Source organism: Athene cunicularia (assembly GCF_003259725.1).
Source record: "Athene cunicularia isolate RWA chromosome 5 unlocalized genomic scaffold, athCun1 chr5_part2, whole genome shotgun sequence".
NCBI lineage: Eukaryota > Metazoa > Chordata > Aves > Strigiformes > Strigidae > Athene > Athene cunicularia.
In genome coordinates this window covers 687,025-705,171 of record NW_020799102.1, presented here as the reverse complement: position 1 = coordinate 705,171, position 18,147 = coordinate 687,025, and the positions used below count along the sequence as shown (strand labels likewise).

Below are 18,147 nucleotides of genomic sequence, written 5' to 3'. Positions count from 1 at the left end.
CACAGGACGTAACTGCGGGGGGGGGGGGAGGGAAGACAACAGGACTCACTGCTTTCCAAAACTTGGGGCACTGTAAAGACATCTCAAACAATGCAGATAAGAATGGGGACTCCTGGGGTCAACCAGACTTCCTGAGAAATAGCAGTTGGATGTGTTCCCCTTTCCAAAGCAAGAATCACCAGCAACAGGTTAAAACAGTCATGAAGTTCCGACTTGGTGCCACTAAACCACCATGATTTGCAAGGTCTGATTTGCAGAGACAGGGTTTGAAATTTCAGTCTTAAAATGGGACAACATCCTTGCTTGCTTGTTTTTACAAAGGAGCAGCAGCAACAACAACAATCATAGAATCCCAGGTTGGAAGGGTCCTCAAGGGTCAGCTGGTCCAACCCTTACTGGCAAAAGCCTGGTCTAGCCAAGCTGCCTCAGCCCCTGTCCAGCTGAATCTCAAAAGCTCCAATGTTGGGGAATCCACCACTTCCCTGGAGCAATTATAGCGGCTGATTCTTCTCAGTGTGAAAAATTTTCCTCTTCTGTCCAATCAGAATCTTGCCAGGAGTAACTTGTAGCCATTACCCCTCATCTTCTCCATGTGACTCCTTGTAAGAAGGGAGGATCCATCTTCTCTGCAGCCACCCTTTAGATACTGCAACATGGTGCTAAGGTCTCCCCAGAGCCTTCACTTCCAGAGGCCGAACAAGTCCAGTTCGATCAGCCTTTCCTTACATGGCTGCCCACTCCTTTGATCACCTTTGTGGCTCTTCTCTGGACCCTCTTCAGGCTGTCCATATCTTTTTTGCATAGTGGGGACCAAAACTGAACAACATCATGTTCATTTGTTTGGCTGTCAGCCTCTTTGCTCTGGATTTGTGTTTTCCCTGATGCTTTCTGACTAACGCAGAGATGATTTTCTTTATGAGCACATGTTTTTGGTAGAAACCCTACCAAGCAGGTCTGACTTTCTTTGGGTGAGCCCTGACAGACACCCTTGCTGACAGGTTCAGAAAATAAACTAAAAGGAGAAGAAGGGTGTTTTCATCATAAGGAGGCTGGACCAGGACACAAAAGACCCAGGTTAAGTTCTCAAGTCTGCCACAGGCTCCCAGAGGCCATCTCACAAGCACTTTTAGAGATCTAAACCAGATTGTGTGGATTTAGATTGCTTGGTGCTGCATGAGGAGTACTGAACACACAGCTCCCAGTGCCCCACCAACACCCCAAAGTTATTTGTTAGTGGATTGACAGGGGATTGTAGCCTTGCCCATCTGCCAGGTCCTTCAATATGATCACAGTGGGCAGGACAGATCCTAGGAGTCAGGCAGGGTACTCTCAGGGGCCATGGAGCTGTCTGGAGCAGGGACAGTGTGGGACACATGTATGACAGCGTCTGTGCTCCCCTCTCTCTTGTGTGCGTACAAGCAGACTTAGCTTTGCGGGACAGTCTGTCAAACAGCTTTCCCCAGCATGACATTCCCTTATGAAAACATCCAGCAACCCTAACAGATGGCGCTTTGTTGTCCTGGGAAGTTTAAAAGATAACATCATGTGGTCGCCAGCTAATGTTTCTAACTGACGCTTTATGTTACTTGCTGAGGCTTTTGCTAATCTAGCTTTTCTACTTGACCCATCCACTTGGCACAGGCTACACGCACAGACAGCAGCACCCTCGTTAGACCTGCCCCCTCCCGCCCCCAGGCAGCGTTTCCATCACATATATTTCACCAGCGCCCGAGCCCCTTAATCTAGTTGGTGCAGAGATTTCCCTCACCACGTCCTTGATCATTTACATGTGCTGCAGTGAAGCCATTCCCTACCACCCCCTTTGGGCTGACTTGACAGGGCATAAGGGGCCAATTTGCATGTTGGCATCATTCTAGGTGGTCCAACTCAGTCAAGAAACATTTTAGGCTACATCAAACCTTATTTAACTCATTTTTTGACACATCGGTTAAACCATCAGTATCAGTACCATGGCGCCAGGTAGGAAAACATGTTTCAATACCAGCTTGTTGGCATTTCAGAAATCCTGTCACACTGGGCAGATTTCAGTGGGATGACTGATGGAAACAAAGACAAGGTCTGTTAGAAATGGGTTAGAGCATGCTAGGGAAAAGCTTGCTCCTAGGTAGCTTGTCAGTTTTTAAGGTTTTGAGGGTTTTGCCATATTTTTCTACTGTTGTTCCAGCAAAACCTGTTGTGTTTTGCCCAGCATTCTCCACCGCTACAATCATATATTCTAACAGCCTCTGATACCAACAAACCTTCTCCAGCTTGCTCTATCTGATCGCACAAGATCTTAAAGGTACTCTTAGACTCATGATGAAAAACACTCACAAACACTAGATGCTGCTTTTGTTATTAACAGTGATTATAATCATAATAGCCCTAAGAAAGACAGTAATATTTCAAGTTGTCCAATTTTCACCCGAAGTCCAGAATTTTTCACAATCCCTTTCTGTTTGCTTGTTAGAAAAAAACCATGTATCACCACAACAGACAAGGGAGAAGCATTCCTAATAAAAATAATGCATGACAGTAGTAGCAACTAGCCCACAGAGAGCTGTTATTCTTTCCCTTCCCACAGAGCTTCTCCACCCTTGCAGTGTTGCAGCTCCCTCTTCAAAGAGACTCAAAGAAAGTGAAAACAATGCATGGCCTGCTTCCATTTGCTCTAAAAGTACAGAAATGTGGCACAGACAACAATGCCAGGCTCCTATCACAACTCTGTGTGTCTTCAGGAGGATATTTGACTTCCAAGGATAAGACTATCCGGAAAGTCAGGGAGTGAGACTTCCTTTGCTTTAAAGTCGTACTGTAGACTTCACCCACCTCAGTGTCCCCTCATCTTGACTTCTGCTGGCCTCCCTGGGGCTGTCATATCACATGAAATCTCCTGGCCTGGGACAGGTCATGGTACCAGGCTTTAGCAAGGCAGTTAAGCTTCCCCTGTAAGCCGCCCCAGCAGAAGCGTAGTGCTACCACCCATCCCCACAGCCAGAATTTGAGCCTGTCTTAGCTGCTGGAGCCCAAATCCCCTTAAACACTGTGTTCGCATGCAGGGCTTAACTGGCTTTTTTGGTCACCCATGGAGAAACACTGCTCTGCACCATGGAAAGAGTGGGTGCATGGTCTCAAAACGGGATTTGATAAGGCTGAGTCAAAGGCAAGCCCTGCGCAGCTACGCATCGCAGGGCTAAATTTGCCTCTGGCTTCCCTTCCTATGCGTGCTCACCTGGCCGGGGAAGGAGGAGAAAGCAGCCGCACCCTGCAGGGAGATAAGAGGGAGATCAGGAACGCTCTAATTATGGAAGCCTGAACCACAGCTAAAATGACAACAGGGAGAAGACAATGTGTGTATCAGAGCTTGCAGACTGTCAGAGCTTAGGGATGCCCCCACGGGGAGGGGGAAACCAGCTGCCTGGCCATAACCCCCTTTCACCTCTCACATCTTATCTCTGGCCCCATCCGCATTTCGAGGTGATGTATTCTCAGCCCTTGCTTCATCTTATTCAAGTCCAGTTATCTCTTGATTTAGCAAAATCATTATAAAATCTCCCAACCTCTCAGAAAAGTGCCCCCGCTCCCCACAGCCTGCCAGCTAGGATTCAATTAATATCAAGCAATTTAAACTGAATTAAAAGCTCTGGCACAAGGCTCTGTCCTGGTTTAACTTAGCCAGTATCACACCACACCCTCCTTTCGATTAACACAAATTTGAGCACAGACATGGCCCTTAAAGCAGTGGTAAGAACCAGGCAAAGGTTAAATAATGAAAACAGCATGATTAAATAAAAAGAAGGGAGCCCAGCAGGGTAAGATCTGCTGACTTGGCAGGTGCTTGCATTGCTTCCAGTTTCACACCCTGTTTTGGATACAGACGCCCTGGAAGGGAGGAAAACTTTCCAGTGGTGCTGGGCGAAGGGCAGGGGGACACTGGGGTTTATTGCGTTACAACCACCGACACAGACGAGGGATCACTCGATTAGACATGTCAGAAGGAGCAATTTATAAACAGCCCCTTGCTGAAATGTCAGTGATGCTAATGCATTATGGCTTCTGCTTGGCTGGGCGGAAGACTTTTGGACTGTCAGGGTATAAAAACAGGACTGAAAGCGGCACAAACCCTTCCTGCTGTTTCATGGGTGCTGGGTGTTCCCACCGCAGCACATTGGCAAGTCCTTCTGACACCTGCGGGGTCCGGTGGCGTTTCCACTAGCTGAGGTGCACAGTAGCTTATCCTGCCTTCTTCTGGTGAGCAGAGCTTATCCCAGCAGTGCTTTCTATTAGCTACCATGAGATAAAGAGTTAGTTCATTTTATGGCTGGTCCCGCTTCACCCTCAAAGCTGAGGGCCAACCTCTGCCACAGGGGTCTGCTCCTCTGGCAGCCACATAGGGTTTGGCCAGATGAGTTCCTCCAAAAGCAGCAGCAGATCCCCATAGTTTGTCTTTTGGACAGAGCTCATGAAGGAGAAACAAACACTAGGGTGACCTTGGCTGCATCCCTGGTTCCTCCTGCTGTTTCACAGCTGGAGCCTGGGAGCAAGCTCTGAACTCCACAGGCAAACTCGGTGCCACTTACCCGCTGAAGTAACCTGGATTTCAGTCCATTAAGGACATGGCCCTGGGGCACTAAGAGAAAGGGAGCCAGAAATATTACACTAATATGCAGAAACATTCCCAGCTATGATCATCAGCCACAGGACGAAAATGATTGGATGGTATAAAGTAAACAGACCAGAGCTGGGTTTATTAGAGCACGTTCCCTCTTCTAGGTATCTTATGCTAATGCGCACAGAGATCTGGGAGATAGGAACCGTTTGAGGACTGTAAAAGGAAACCAGCAGACAGCTATTAACAGAGGAAAAATTCACAGGTACCCAAACTTGGGCACAGGGACAGGTTTCATTACACTTAGAGGAGTTGGCAGAACACCAAGTTTCTATTCTACCGTGTATATGAATTTATATATGCGTGTGTGTGTGTGTGTCTGCATGGACTTTAGTATCAGCCACGAGAGAGACAAAAAAGGGAGAATTTAACGTACTAGCTACAAAATGCACTTCAAAGTAATTTCTAACAGTGTTTCAGTGCTGAAGAGTATTACTGTGACAGAAAGCAGGCTGAAAACCACAAGGCTGAGCCCAAACCATGCCGAGGTTCCTCCATCCGGGCTGTGTGTACAACGCCTGAGTGGGTGGACAGCGCTGCTAGCGGGGTGCAACATGAGGCATACACCCACACCGTGGGCTTCGCCTGGAGAGCTGGATCTCCACAAAATATATCCCTCCAACAGGCCTGCAGTTTTGTTAAAATCAGTGAGAAAAATCTCTGTATCTGCCCTCACCTGAGGGTGAAACACACAGAGCAAAATACCACGAATGAGTGTGTCCAGCACGAGGAATAAAAACGGATACATAAGGAATCTGGGGGCAGCTCTGCTGACAATACAAGCAGCCCGGCGGCAGAGATAGTCAGCCTCCAGAGGGTAAATCCCAGGTGCCAGGGATGATTTCTAAGTATTCCCTGGGGATTATGCACACTTTAGCTTAAAAAACCTTTGTGAAGCAACTCCACTGCCTGCCAGGGATGGCTGTCATGGTGACCTCATGGCACATGCCAAGCACGTTCAAAGGTCCCCTCGCAGGAAATCCCACTGAAGACACCGATGAGTTTCTTCCTTCAGGCCAGTGACAAGTATTTTAAGGCCATACTTTTGAATTCTGACAACCTTATAATGAAGTGAGCAGGGTCCAACCCAGGCGAAGCAAAAAAGAGCTGCTGAGTGCCCAGCGACAGGCAGGTGCCCCTGGAGCTTTTCAAAATTGAATTAAAAAAAAAACCCAAACTTGAAGATTGTGTCTTGGTTTTCCTCCAACTTGTGCACTGGAGCTGAGGTGAATATCTTAGATGCCAATACAAAACATCCTCTGAGGTTTTATTATACCTTGTTTTACCCTTTCCCCCACCCCCTTGCAGTTCTCCTCCCAGAGCAGTGCCTGGATCTCTCTCTCATATTCTCTCACATTATTTACAATACTCATTTGAAAGAGGAGGTAAAAAAAAAAAATTAATAAAATCTATGAACTGAGCCTGTCTGCCTCTCACCAAGCACTCAGCCATCACAGTAAATTTTTCTCCATCCTTACTCTGCATTCACAATTATTTTACTTTTCTCTGTGTGGGCAATACCCTGGTAAGGATACTTTAACAGCGGGTATAGAGCTTAAAATTGCCACATAATGGCACTTTAGGCATGAAAAATGACTCAGGACACTGACAGTCATCAGCACATGGCCACAGTATGTTTGCTAATGGCCTCTGACAGACCATAAAGACAAAGGCCACATCAGTCCCTGCTAAACTGTAGGCAGGGCTGCTTTGCTAGAAAAGGACATGCTGAAATACCACAAGTTAGGGTGTGCCTAGAAGGGATGGGCAAGAGGGGAGAGGTGGAAATCAGGTTCGGAAAGGTATCTAGGGATGTGTCATCTTCAGCCCAGGTCAGAGCTGTGAGGGGTGTCTGAGCCACAGGGCAGAGAGCAGCAAGGAAACCCCATCCTGACTGCTCTCATCTGCCCACGCTGCTGCTTGGAGACCCCAGATCAGAGGCAGGGAGGGCAGCACGCACACAGATAAACCATTTGAGAGCATGTTTTCTAATCACTAACCCTGTCTCTTCTGCAGTTGCCTGTCCTGTGAAGCGACATGAGTCTCAAGGGATCCCTCAGCAGCAATCCTGGCTCATCAAAGTAAGGATCTTCGTGGTGGGCATCCCTCTCTTGTGGCTGGCACCACTGCTCCCTCCTACCAGCCGGGGGGATGCTCCTAGCAGTCCCACTTGCCTCCCAAGTTTCTGGTGTTTGTTTCACCCTTGCTGGGAACCTCACAAGCTATGGCTATAGCCAGCATCACTGCCTCACAGCTCACATGCCCTAGTAATGCCACATTAGGTGTGGAGAGAGGAGGGGGATACCAGGAGCCTCTCCACTTATGGCCTAGGGGCTATGGCAGCCCGTGGCAGCTTCCCGATGGAGCCAGAGCCACCAGCCCTCTCCTTCCTGCACGCTCCTGGTTTCTGGAGAGCAGGGTGTAGGTGTATGAGCACTGTGAACCAGTGCCTGCCCTCGGGACCGTGGGGACAGAGCAGAAAGTAGCCAGTGGCCACCCACTGACTCACTGCACCGTGCAGGGCAGCCTGACCACAGAACCTGAAAACCCTAGGTCCCACCTTGATCCTCCCCTGCCAGGCCTGAGTGGAGAAACCGTTATCTCCTGGCGGCACGCTCCTCCATACAACCCAGGCATGGGGCAGGGGAGCAGCCCTACAGGGGATGTAACCCATGCTTAGAGACCCAACACCCCAAAACTCAAATGTTTACACACAATTATGTCCTTCCACATTTTTACATGGGACATGTTCTACATCTGAGCACCTGCCTTCAAGGGCTCTGAGCAACCTGATCTAGTTGAAGATGTCCCTGATCATTGCAGGGCAGGGTTGGACTAGACTTTTAAAAGGTCCTTTTCAACCCCAACTATTTTATGATTGTATGATCTCAAAAAGGGTCCATTATTAACAGATCTTAATCTTGGCACTGACACTGCCTCAGGTATCCCATGAAGGGGTCTCTGTTTACCTGCACTGCTCCCAGTGACAACCCCCTTACTGCTCACTGGGAGCTGCTGTCCAACCCCTCCAGAAGCGACGTCCTGCCAGGGGACACTGTGTATGAAGGTAACTCTAGTGGGGACAGGCCTTGATGGGCTCCTGTCTCCTGTTTCCAGCTGCTGGGTTTAGTGACATATGTCTGTGGTGTGGATAACAGCTAGGGTTGCAGAGGAGCTGCCGGCATGGTCAGACAAGCAAATGCTTTGCCTGGTAATTCAGAGTCGCACCACATCGGATGGACGTGATGAGGAAGGCAGGACTGGACCCTCTTGGGACAGCTGCAGTATAAAAGCAGATGTTTAAAAATATCCAGGAGCTGCTGGTTGATTTGTACTTACTTTCTTTTACAGTGGCAGCATGGGCAGAGCAGATGGAGCCTCTAAACTGAGCGCAAAGGACCTGTATGGTAAGTCATACCCATAAACACATTTAAGGTTTCCTATAGCAAAAACACCTCTGAAGATCTGGAAGCGGATGTTGGGGAGTTTGAGGCCAAAGCTCAAAGCCACATGAATCCAGATTTCCCTACACAACAGGCTGGCCTGACATGGCAGCAAAATGCCCCTCACCTCTGTGCCACCACCTCCTATGCTGGGGACAGCTGTGATTTTGTGAGAATAAGCTTCGCAAGAACCTCACCCCCACTCGTCACCCAGATCCTCTCCTGTTATGCTAGCAAGATAACCTGATAAAGAGCCTAACAAAAGAAAGACTGTCCTCAGCAGGTTAATGATTATTCTCTTTTAACTATGCAGTGAAGCATGAAAACTCCAGTGCCCTTTGGCTCTTTGAAAGTAGAGGCAATGGGTAGGATGGGTGCTTGCACAGAGTCTGACATGCAGCTTGTTTATAACCACCCCAGCTCCAGAGGAGCCAGTGAGTCACTGGTTGAAGAGCCGTGGAGAACATTTAGGTATCAATAACAGTTATTCCTGAACTTAGTAGCTCTCTTAATATATCCCAGGTGAAAACTTGGCCCATGGGGTAGGCAGAACAAGCAGAAAGTTGTGTGAGAAGTCACCTGCCTCAATCACTCTATGGATAAGATGGGGTTTTGCCTGGGGGAACAATAGCAGCTTTCAGGGAGTCCAAGACTGCAGAGTCTCCCACCTGAGTAGCAGATTAGCCCAGTTGATGCTTTCATTGGGTACAAACAGGGTGGGTGTGCTCCTTATTGGAGAGCTTTGATCAGAAATCTCCCCTTGCAGCTATGAGGTGAAGGTGGCTTATTTGTCCTGGGAAGTGGCTTTGGTTGCTGAATGGTTTTGGCTGGAGGTTTATCAGTGTGGAGTGGCCTGGAGTGGTGTCACACAAGTGACCTATCTTGCCTGGGAAGAAGTGGATGCTGGTGTACTTGGTGGATGGAGTGCTAAACAAAGTCATTGTTAACTTCTGTTAGCTGCAAAAAAGTGAAACATGGGAATAAAGGTAGAACAGAAATTTGGTGTTACTGGCCAGGGCTATTTGTGGCCTGGATGCTGCATAAAGGGCAGGTGCCAAAGTAGGGGGTTGAATGGTGTCAGTCACTTGTCTGGAGATGAAAGGACATGTGATAAGCCTAGGAAGAAGTAGGAGGATGAGACGTGGAAATGTTTGGGTGCCGCTCCACTCTGCACACAGGACTGCTAGTTCAGACAAGCTCCTCCTACCTCCAATGGCATCATTTCTTTTGCTGTGCACTGAAAGCTCCTGCAGATCTGATCAGGAACAGAAAGACCATAGCTGCAAGATAAATAAAGAACCCTACAGAGACACGTAAAAATGAAATCGAGAGCTGACAGCCGTGTTGGAAACATGGCACATGTGCAGGTTAGCACCCATGGGTAGAGGCAGCCCAGGACTCCCAATTGTTGGGGTTCCAGCGTGGGATCCAGTTGTGAGAGCAGGGCTGGGTTGGTGCCTCAGCCTCACTAGCAGGGACCACCCCACAGCCTCTGCTGCAGAAGCTACCAAAGGGGAAGGCTGACAGACTGCCCTTAGAACACACAGTTTCTCATTTTCAACACTTAGTTACATCTTTTAAATTTTTCTTGCATGGACACACCCCAAAAGCAAATTTCACTAGGGATGGGACCTCTCTGACCAAATTCCAGCAAACTTTAAAAGAGAACCATAAGTCCATGGGCCAAATCCTCAGGAGGAGTTATTCAGCTGCCTGTTATTTCCCTGCCACCTGTGGAGCACAGTATGAGGTCTGGAGTCACTGACTGCCTAAGCCTGTGGCTGTTGGCTGCCTCAGCCCTGCATGGCACGAGCACATCCATAGGGTTTTTGCTTGGCAGAACTTGAAACCCGCCCCGCTAATTCAGCACGCCTTTATCAAAGGACACTCAGCGTGTGTCAAACCAATATTTAAATGCCTGGGTCCCATTCGCACTTGGATCCTCCCTCCTCCAACATTAATTTCTGCTGTGAGCGGGCACATTTGGGGGTGGAGGGCAGGCAAGAACTAAAATTCCAGGGAGAATTATGCTTCATAATGAAACAAAGCACATCAAGCTGAGCTGGCCTTGATTATGTGATTACAATGCTGCTAAGAGACATTTGAAGCTTACAAGACTTTTCACATTTCCATTTTTCTCCATGTAATCAGGCTGGACCCTCAGCCTGCATATGCTGCTAGGCCTCCAAAGAAATGAGTGCAACAACTCCCAAATTCACAGCACACAAACATCTGCTGCATTTAAAGCTCACTGGGCAATGCACAGGGATGCTCAATGCACACAGATGTCTAAATATTATTCCTAGATGAACCAGGCTTAAGGTTTAGCTTTCCTGAGGTGTTTTTTCTACAGTAGAGTACCTCTCACCACCAAGCAAGTATGGGAGGAAGGAGGGCGTGTACTGAACCATTAGCTCAAGGCACTTGGGCTCTAAACACTAAACCAGCCTGAGCTTCATTACTGGCCTAACGTGACAGGAGTGCCAACTGCAGGGACACAACTGCAATCAGAGGGCCAAGATGTCGCCCCAGTACCAACAGGGACTTACTGGCAGTATTAAAGCCACCTCAAGTGAGGCCCTGGCAAGTGATATTTAAAAGCATCATGGTGAGGCTGAAGCAGCAGCTTGGGGCTGCACATAGAAAGCCAACTGGATGACAGAGGTGGGGGATCTGCTCTGAGGGGTTCAAGAACAGAGTGTGAAACTTCCAGGGCCACATAGGTCTGCACAGGACACAGCCTCATGGCTGGGTGATGGGTGGGGAGGGTGGCTGCTCTGGTGTCACCCCTGGCCTGCTGTAACTGCCTTCATCATCAAGTACATGGCACACCACTGTGTTTTCTTCACAGTGGTGAGCAGAGGGATGCAGAGAGATAAGCAAAGTCTCCAGGAAATTCTGCAAAGAAAATTGCTTAAAGCCCTGATATATCTTCCCCCCCACCCCAGCTCTACCCCTACCAGAATTGATCAGAGTTGGATACACTTTCTAGGTGCTCAGCTGTCCTTGGTGGAGTTCCCTGGCTGTCACTGGAGCAGGATACTCACCCTCTCCTCCCCCCTTATCAAAACTGCATCACATTTGCTCAGCTCCACATTCTGGAAGTGTCTGTGGCTGCCTGCACATAGCAAGCCCCGGCTCTGCTGGCAGCAGGGGAATGGCTGGCACCTATCAAGTTGCCACCTTACTCAATGCACAGCAACCAGCTGAATAAATGTTAATGCATACCATAAATAAATAAAGCTGCTTCTCTGCTTACTAGCATCTGTTCTGAACCTAGATGAAAGCCTGTGGGGGGGAAACCAGCGTGGCTGTGGCAGAAGCCGAGGGAAGGGCTGGCAGTGTTTCTGCATAGCACTTCCCACAGCAGGCTCTGCCACCTCTTTCTGTGGTGACACCCAGGTGGACTCCTCCAGGCGTTCATCTAACGGCTTTCATGGTGGATCAGACAGCGCTGCCTCTCCTGATGGGTTAAGCAGTGTAACCATCAGAAGCTGGATTTCTCATGGAGCTTTAGGAAGGAAACACCTCTGCAGCAATACTCAGAGCAGCCCATTTCTGTTTGGCTACCATGTCTGTCCCTGTGGTGCTCAGCCACCTTCCAGCACCTCTGGCCAACTCCTCCGGAGTCTTTGCCTCTCACTTCAAGTGCTGGGGCACAGAAGTGCCCAGCAGATCCCAAACCAGGCTGCGCCCCCAGCAGGGCCACAGAGCAGAGGGGTGGGACATGGAGGGGCACTGCAGAAATGTGAGACACCAGCCTGGCAGGAAGCAGTGCTCATCTCACATCCAAACCTGTGAGACCCAGCCAGCAGGCTTCAACCTGCCTACCCCATCCTTTATACACTAATTTCTGGGAAAATAAACAAAACTTGTCAGGGTACGGGGCTGGAAAAGGGATTTTGGAGGAAGAGTTAGGCTGGAGGAACATGGTGCTGAACAGCAGAGCCTGTGAGGTACATCACTTGACACTGCACACCCCCTGTAACCCAAGAACAGCTTTGGCGCTGTAACAGGACACGGGACACTAACACAAAGAGAATAGTCATCCCCACCTGCCCGTCATGGCCCTGGACAGGTATCATCTGCCTGGGGAGCCGCAGGGAGAGGAGACTCCACCAGTGCCAGCTGCACCCATGAGCCAGCCACCAGTAGCTGCTTGGCAGGGGATGCTGGCCCTGGCTAGGCAGAATACACAGATAGCAAAGGGGCAAATTATGTTTAACAGTTACAAACCAACTCCTGGGGGTCTCCACAGACCCCCCCCTTGTCTCCTAATAGGGCCTCCAGGCCCCAGCCACACATGGAGGACTCTTAGATAAGACACAAGCCCAAGTGTGGCCCCCAGACTTTAATTCCCTGCTGCTGGCTCTCCTGCAGCCTTGCTCGCACCCTGGGCAAGCACAGTGTGAAGCAGACCCCCATGCCAGACAAGAGTCATGCCAACTCACCAACGGCCCCAAGAGCTGACAGACAGGAACACTCAAGGCAGTCTTGCTCTCCCTACAGCTGCACTGTAAATGTGCATTTACTATTGATGGCTCAGCACAATGACCAACAAAGGGTCAGTATTTACTATTAGTTATTGCCTGCCCAAACCATGAGCTTGTTAATTATTTCACTGGGAGGCCACGTGGCAGTCACACTGAGCACTGAGGCACCCTTCCCAACAACCCTCTAGAAGAGGGTTTGTGCACAGATTTAAACACACACTGGTATTGTCTGCAAGAAACATCCCTAGCAAGAGTGGTGGCTAGAAACTGAGCTTGCTCAGCTACACAGTTGGATCAAGAGGACCACACACATGCCTGAACCCAAGGGGGTCTGGGCAGCATCTGAACTGTGCCATGCTGACATGAGCTCACATTTAGCACCACTGGGCCACTGCTCCCTCAGATGCAACTCCATCCTCCATCTAGTCTTCTAACAAAAGCTAGAAATGGAAAGTGCTAGCATTCATTAAGATGATTTCTGAGGTTTGATAGCTCAGTGGGAAGGCCAGGTGCCTGGTTTGTGGCACATCTGACTCAGATGAGACATCAGCCTGTGCCCTGAAGCAGGCCTGCATTGCCATCAGTAAAGCAGTGAGGCTGCAGTTCTGGATAAAGCAACTTCACACCCAACTGACCAAGCAGCTGTTCCCTTCAAAGCTATCATCCCACAGGAGAGGAATTACAAGATCCAGCAAAGATCAAGACTCCTTGCCACAGAGAGGAGGAACCATTTCCCTTGGCCTGCCCTGCAGATTCCCCTTTGGGAAATGATGGGGGACTGAGGGAACTGGTGCTGACTGCAGGGGTACCAACCTAACAGGCATTTCCCAGGTCCAGCATCTGCTGGACCCCCTCTGCTCACCCAGGACCTCCAGACCACTGTACAGGGCACATGGACACCCATCTGTGTCTGTCTCCAACCAGCTGCATGACCATGGCCAGCACATTTCACTTCTGGGCATGGCTCTCCTCTGCTCCTGCCCTTTACCAGGACAGGCTGAAAGCTGCTCAGAGGAGGGAGCGTCCCTGGACACATTTGCCCAGAGTGATGGGACAGTAAAAGGGAACCAAAATGCTCCTGCAGTAGGTGGGGTGAAAGGCAACGCAGTTTTCCCACGTGCTGTTGCTATTTGCTTCCCCAGCCCACCGCAAGGAAGCCCTGGGCACTGCTGATACCAGGTCCAAGTCAGAACAGTGCCCAAGACATTAACTCCCAACTTCGTCTGATACCAGCCTTGAATAACTCCCTTGTCCTTCTCCACTGCTCCCTCTGTGCTATTTCAGCTTCTTTCTTCACATCCCCTTTCCCACCTGAGACTCCAGTTTCAGATTACCCTGGCTCCCCTCCGATGCTGCCTTGTGGGTGACCCCTTTATTCAAAGCCACTGACATTTAATACTCCAACTGGAAACAGGGCTGGAAGAAAAATAGGAAGCCAGCATTCCTGTTGGTTTCTGCAGATCAAAACCCAGTGGTGGGTAAGATGGGGAAGGTGTAAGCTCAGCTCAGCCCTGACTGGAGCTACTGGGAGGAGAAGGCTCTGCGCTGGGTGCTGCTGGCTGGAAACCCAAGTTGGCTAGGCTCAGCCCTGGCTGCAGCCTTGCAACCGCCCTGTCCTGCTGCAGGCAGACCTCGTGTCTGCATCGCCGGGACTTTGGGATGACAGTTAGTGACAGGGGGTGGCAGAGAAGGATCTGCTACCTCTGATGCCGCAGTGCCCGCTTCACACCTCCAGCGGCCCTTTATCTTTGCCAAGTTCTTGTTCCAAGAGTGCAAGTCCTCTCCTTGCATGGAGTAACTGCTCAGAGCTTACTCATAGGAACATTTTCTTAAATGGAAAAGGGTTGTTGGATATGCCCAAGTACCTTGGGAACAAAAGCGGTGTTAGTTGGGAAAAAAAAAAAAGGGGGGGAAACTTGATTATGAGGGTTTTTTTGTCTTCAGGTAAAGTAAATTAATGAGTTTAACTAAATCAAGGTTCCCTTGATGTTACTAAACCTATTTGACATTAAAAAAAAATGCCATTACCAGCTATGGGAAGTTCAGAAAACACCACTTTGGATTGTTTGGTGAAAAACAGTTTGGCATGTTTCTTTCTGCTCTGGCTGTAAAGTGAAAAAAGAACCCCTCTATCCAGGAGCTTCCCCTGCAGCTCCCCAATACCCTGATTATTTTCTGCTGAGCAGCCTCTGGGTGCCTGCCCAGCAGACAGTATGCTACTGTACATACAGCCCTGCGCTCCCTGGCACGCCGGACACAAACACGCAGTGCTTCTCAGTGTACTCAGTTCTTGCACAACCCAGGAGGTGGGTCAGGTTTTTATTTGCTCTTCTAGAGTGGGTTGTGTCTTCAGCTAATAAAACAGGAATGTGAGCACTTGGGTCTGAGTTAGTGGCAAATATTAAGCATGCCAAGGAGGAATTTAGCCTTGTGACACCTCCTCGCAGCTGCTGACATGCTATCAGTAAAGCAGCTCCCTGGTGCCACAGACCATTCATACCTCCAGCTGCACCCAATCTCAATGAGAGCCTTTTCATTCACTTCAAGAGCTTCTAAATCACGTACTAATGTGCCAGCCATAAGTGATTCCCAGTGTCACAGCCACCAATACAGACAACTGGCAGATCAGAAAGTATCATGGTGCTAACAGGAAATCCAGGGACCTTGATGCTTCATAAAAAGCTGCAAAGATGCTTCTAAAATGGAGCTTTCCCTGCACCAGCCAGCCATGGGGACCCTTGAGCAGGGAAGCCTCTGCAGCAGCAGCAAGGTAGGGACCTAGAGATGCCTCCCTGTCAGGAGCTGAGGCACAGCAGGTCTGTGCAGTGCCCGAAACCAGATCCTTGACTAACCCGGCAGAACCTGGAGCATCCTCCCACTCAGCAAGGAAGCACGAACCTGTCGGGTCGGCAGCACTGCGATGCGCGGTCAGACTGCCAGATCAGATCTGGCCTCGTGCTCAGCCCCTGGGAATGGATGCAATTTCTTAAGGTTGCTGTATCACGCAGACCCAGCAAATTTGCATCATTTCCATTAGCATACAGAGGCATTTGCTGCTCTGCTTCTCTGGAGGGCTGTGTCCTGACCTGTTGGTTTGGCACAAAGACTAGTTCATGCTACACTGGCAAGTTACTATAAACAGCATGTGCACTGCTTGATAACGTATAGATAATATAAAGGATTGGCAAGCTCCAGAGGCAACAGCTGAGACTTTCCTTAGGCTGTTCCAATGAAGGAGGTGGCCAGGGAGGTCTCTAGTGCAATGCAGGGAATCAAGGAGAGCTCCTTGGTTTGATTCTGCCAATGAAAACAAACTTACTCCGATGCACCTTTGGCCCCTTACAGAGCGTTTCACATCAGACTTGTCCATCCCCCCACTTTTTCTGCTCTGCCTTCTGCCCAGCAACAGCTGAAAACAAATACGGGGAAAGACTGGGAGGATCAGGGAGGATCCTGTGTGATAAAACTTGCTAATTAATGAGAAGAATGTGCATGGAGGGGAGGCTGGGGCCTTTGCAGCTTTGGTGTAACTGGCTGCATTTGTTACAGGGGCACCTATTTACACCACAACTGAGTTTTTGTTTAGAACAGTTCAGAATGTAAATGGACGGAAAGAGATGGTATCTTGGGCCGAGCTTTGGGATCCTGCCTGCAGCAGCATGTAAACCCCGAGGAGATCAGTGTAGCACCACAGGCACTCCCCCTGCCAGCAGCAGGAAAGAAGGGCTCAAATTCCCCTGAAACACCAGGAAAATGTAGAGTCCCGGCAGTCCCGAGGCCATTCTGCCCTCTTACGGACAAAAATGTTATAACCCACTAACAATCTGGGGGAAGCAGTGTGGTGGGAGCACAGCCCATTCAGCCTGTTGACCCCATATACATAGGCACCAGTGTCTTCTGAGTGGAGACAGACAGTTGTCGAGCTGTGCCCCAGCAGTCGGCAACCACAGGTGCTTCTGCTTCAGGGTCAGAGAAGCTGAACCCCAGAGGACCGTGTTTCCCTCCTTCCTAGGCTGATGTTCCCCCCCTGTGAATATTAACAGGCCATTTCGGAAGGTGGCAGCAGAGGCAGGGCCCAAGCCCAGGCCCCCCGTTGGGTGTCTTACCCCTACAACCTTCCTTTCTTCCACCCTCGAGCCTAACTGGTAGGTTGTACTGAGGATGCTCTGCCTCACTGGTTTGGCAGAGGCCATGGACAAAGAGAGACAAGCCCGCTTCTGCCCTCCTTTGCTCTACATCCCTAGAGACTCTAACCAAGTTATTTCAGCTCTAAACTGGTCCCAGAGGCCAGTTTATCCCACTAGCCAATCTCTTGGAAGATCCATCAGGGTAAAGGGAGTGTTCACAGCCACATCCTAACTCCCTGCGAAAAATGGGTGTTGCATGGAAATGGGGAGGGAACTTGGCACAAAAGATGTAGTTTGGCTTCCTGGACCAAGCAGATAACACTGTACCTCCACAATGTGCATTGATTCTGCTTTTCTCTTTACTTATTACCCTCTTTCCTCCTTTCCACCCTTAACATAAAGCCAAAGAGGATACTTTCCCCTCCAGTTCATACTTTAGCTTTGCCACTGGAATTTCAGCCCAGCACCCTTTTGAGCCCTCAGGTAAAAATTCACCTTGCTACCTCTGCAGTGGCCTGAGCTTTTTCCATTTCTTCTAGTGGCCACTGGTGCCAGCAGGAAACATCATTTCCACAGCAACATTTATCCATAAGATATTGATGACAGATAATATTCTGCAGAGAATGGCTTTGCAGTTTTCCCCACACTCCGAGAATGAAGCAAGATTAAAGCTAGCTGGGTTAGGAAGGGACTGAACGACCGAACTGAACTCAGTTAAAGCACTGTGTATAGGGTTTTTTCCCCTGAAAGGGGTGTCTTAGGGTTCACTGTATCAAAACCTTAGAGGCAAGAAATGAGACAATTTACTGAATTGTGTGCATGCCCCACAGAGCATCCACACTCGAGTCATTCAAATCTTTCTGCATCACCCATCCCAGTCACCCAGCAAGCATTTGGGCTCAGCAACCACACAACTGTGAATTGTCAATCTTTAGGGCCACAGCAGTGGATCACACCAGCCACTGCCCTCCAGACAAGCCAGGGTCCCTGTGCTGTGAGGGTTTTTTTTGTTGCCAGACACCAAAAGCAAGGGACAAAGCTGTATTGTTTTTCCATCTCTTTGACTCTCTTGGCAAACAGAAGGTAAAAAGTACAGTGGTGGTCACTGCAGGCTCATGCCTGCTTTTATCACCTTGAGATGTTTGTTGTACTAGTGCCACAGCCCCAGAGCTCTCCTTGTCCTTTGCAGCCCAGCCCGTGTTATATCCAGAGTCCTCCACTGCTCCAGCCTTAAAAGGGCAGAGGAAAATATGTCATTTAAACAGTGGTGCAGATTGGCATCTAAGCTCTGACAGAAGCTGCCATCTCATTTTGGGGAAAGTCATCACTATATTCCTGTAATGCTTATTTATCACACGGGGATTATGCAAATTCTCCACCTCCTGGGGACAGGGTATGGCTTGGATAACACTTAT

General features: G+C 49.4%; 1 protein-coding gene across 1 annotated transcript in view; it reads left to right on the top strand.

The window, feature by feature from the left end:
* The window catches only part of EPS8L2 (EPS8 like 2), a 67,148-nt gene that overhangs the window by 15,741 nt on the left and 33,260 nt on the right, over positions 1 to 18,147 (top strand). The window contains exons 2-3 of the mRNA XM_026850251.1: positions 6,686 to 6,750; positions 8,021 to 8,076. Of these exons, the coding sequence (XP_026706052.1) occupies positions 6,707 to 6,750; positions 8,021 to 8,076 (100 nt within the window). The 5' untranslated portion in view covers positions 6,686 to 6,706. The remainder of the gene's footprint in view (positions 1 to 6,685; positions 6,751 to 8,020; positions 8,077 to 18,147) is intronic.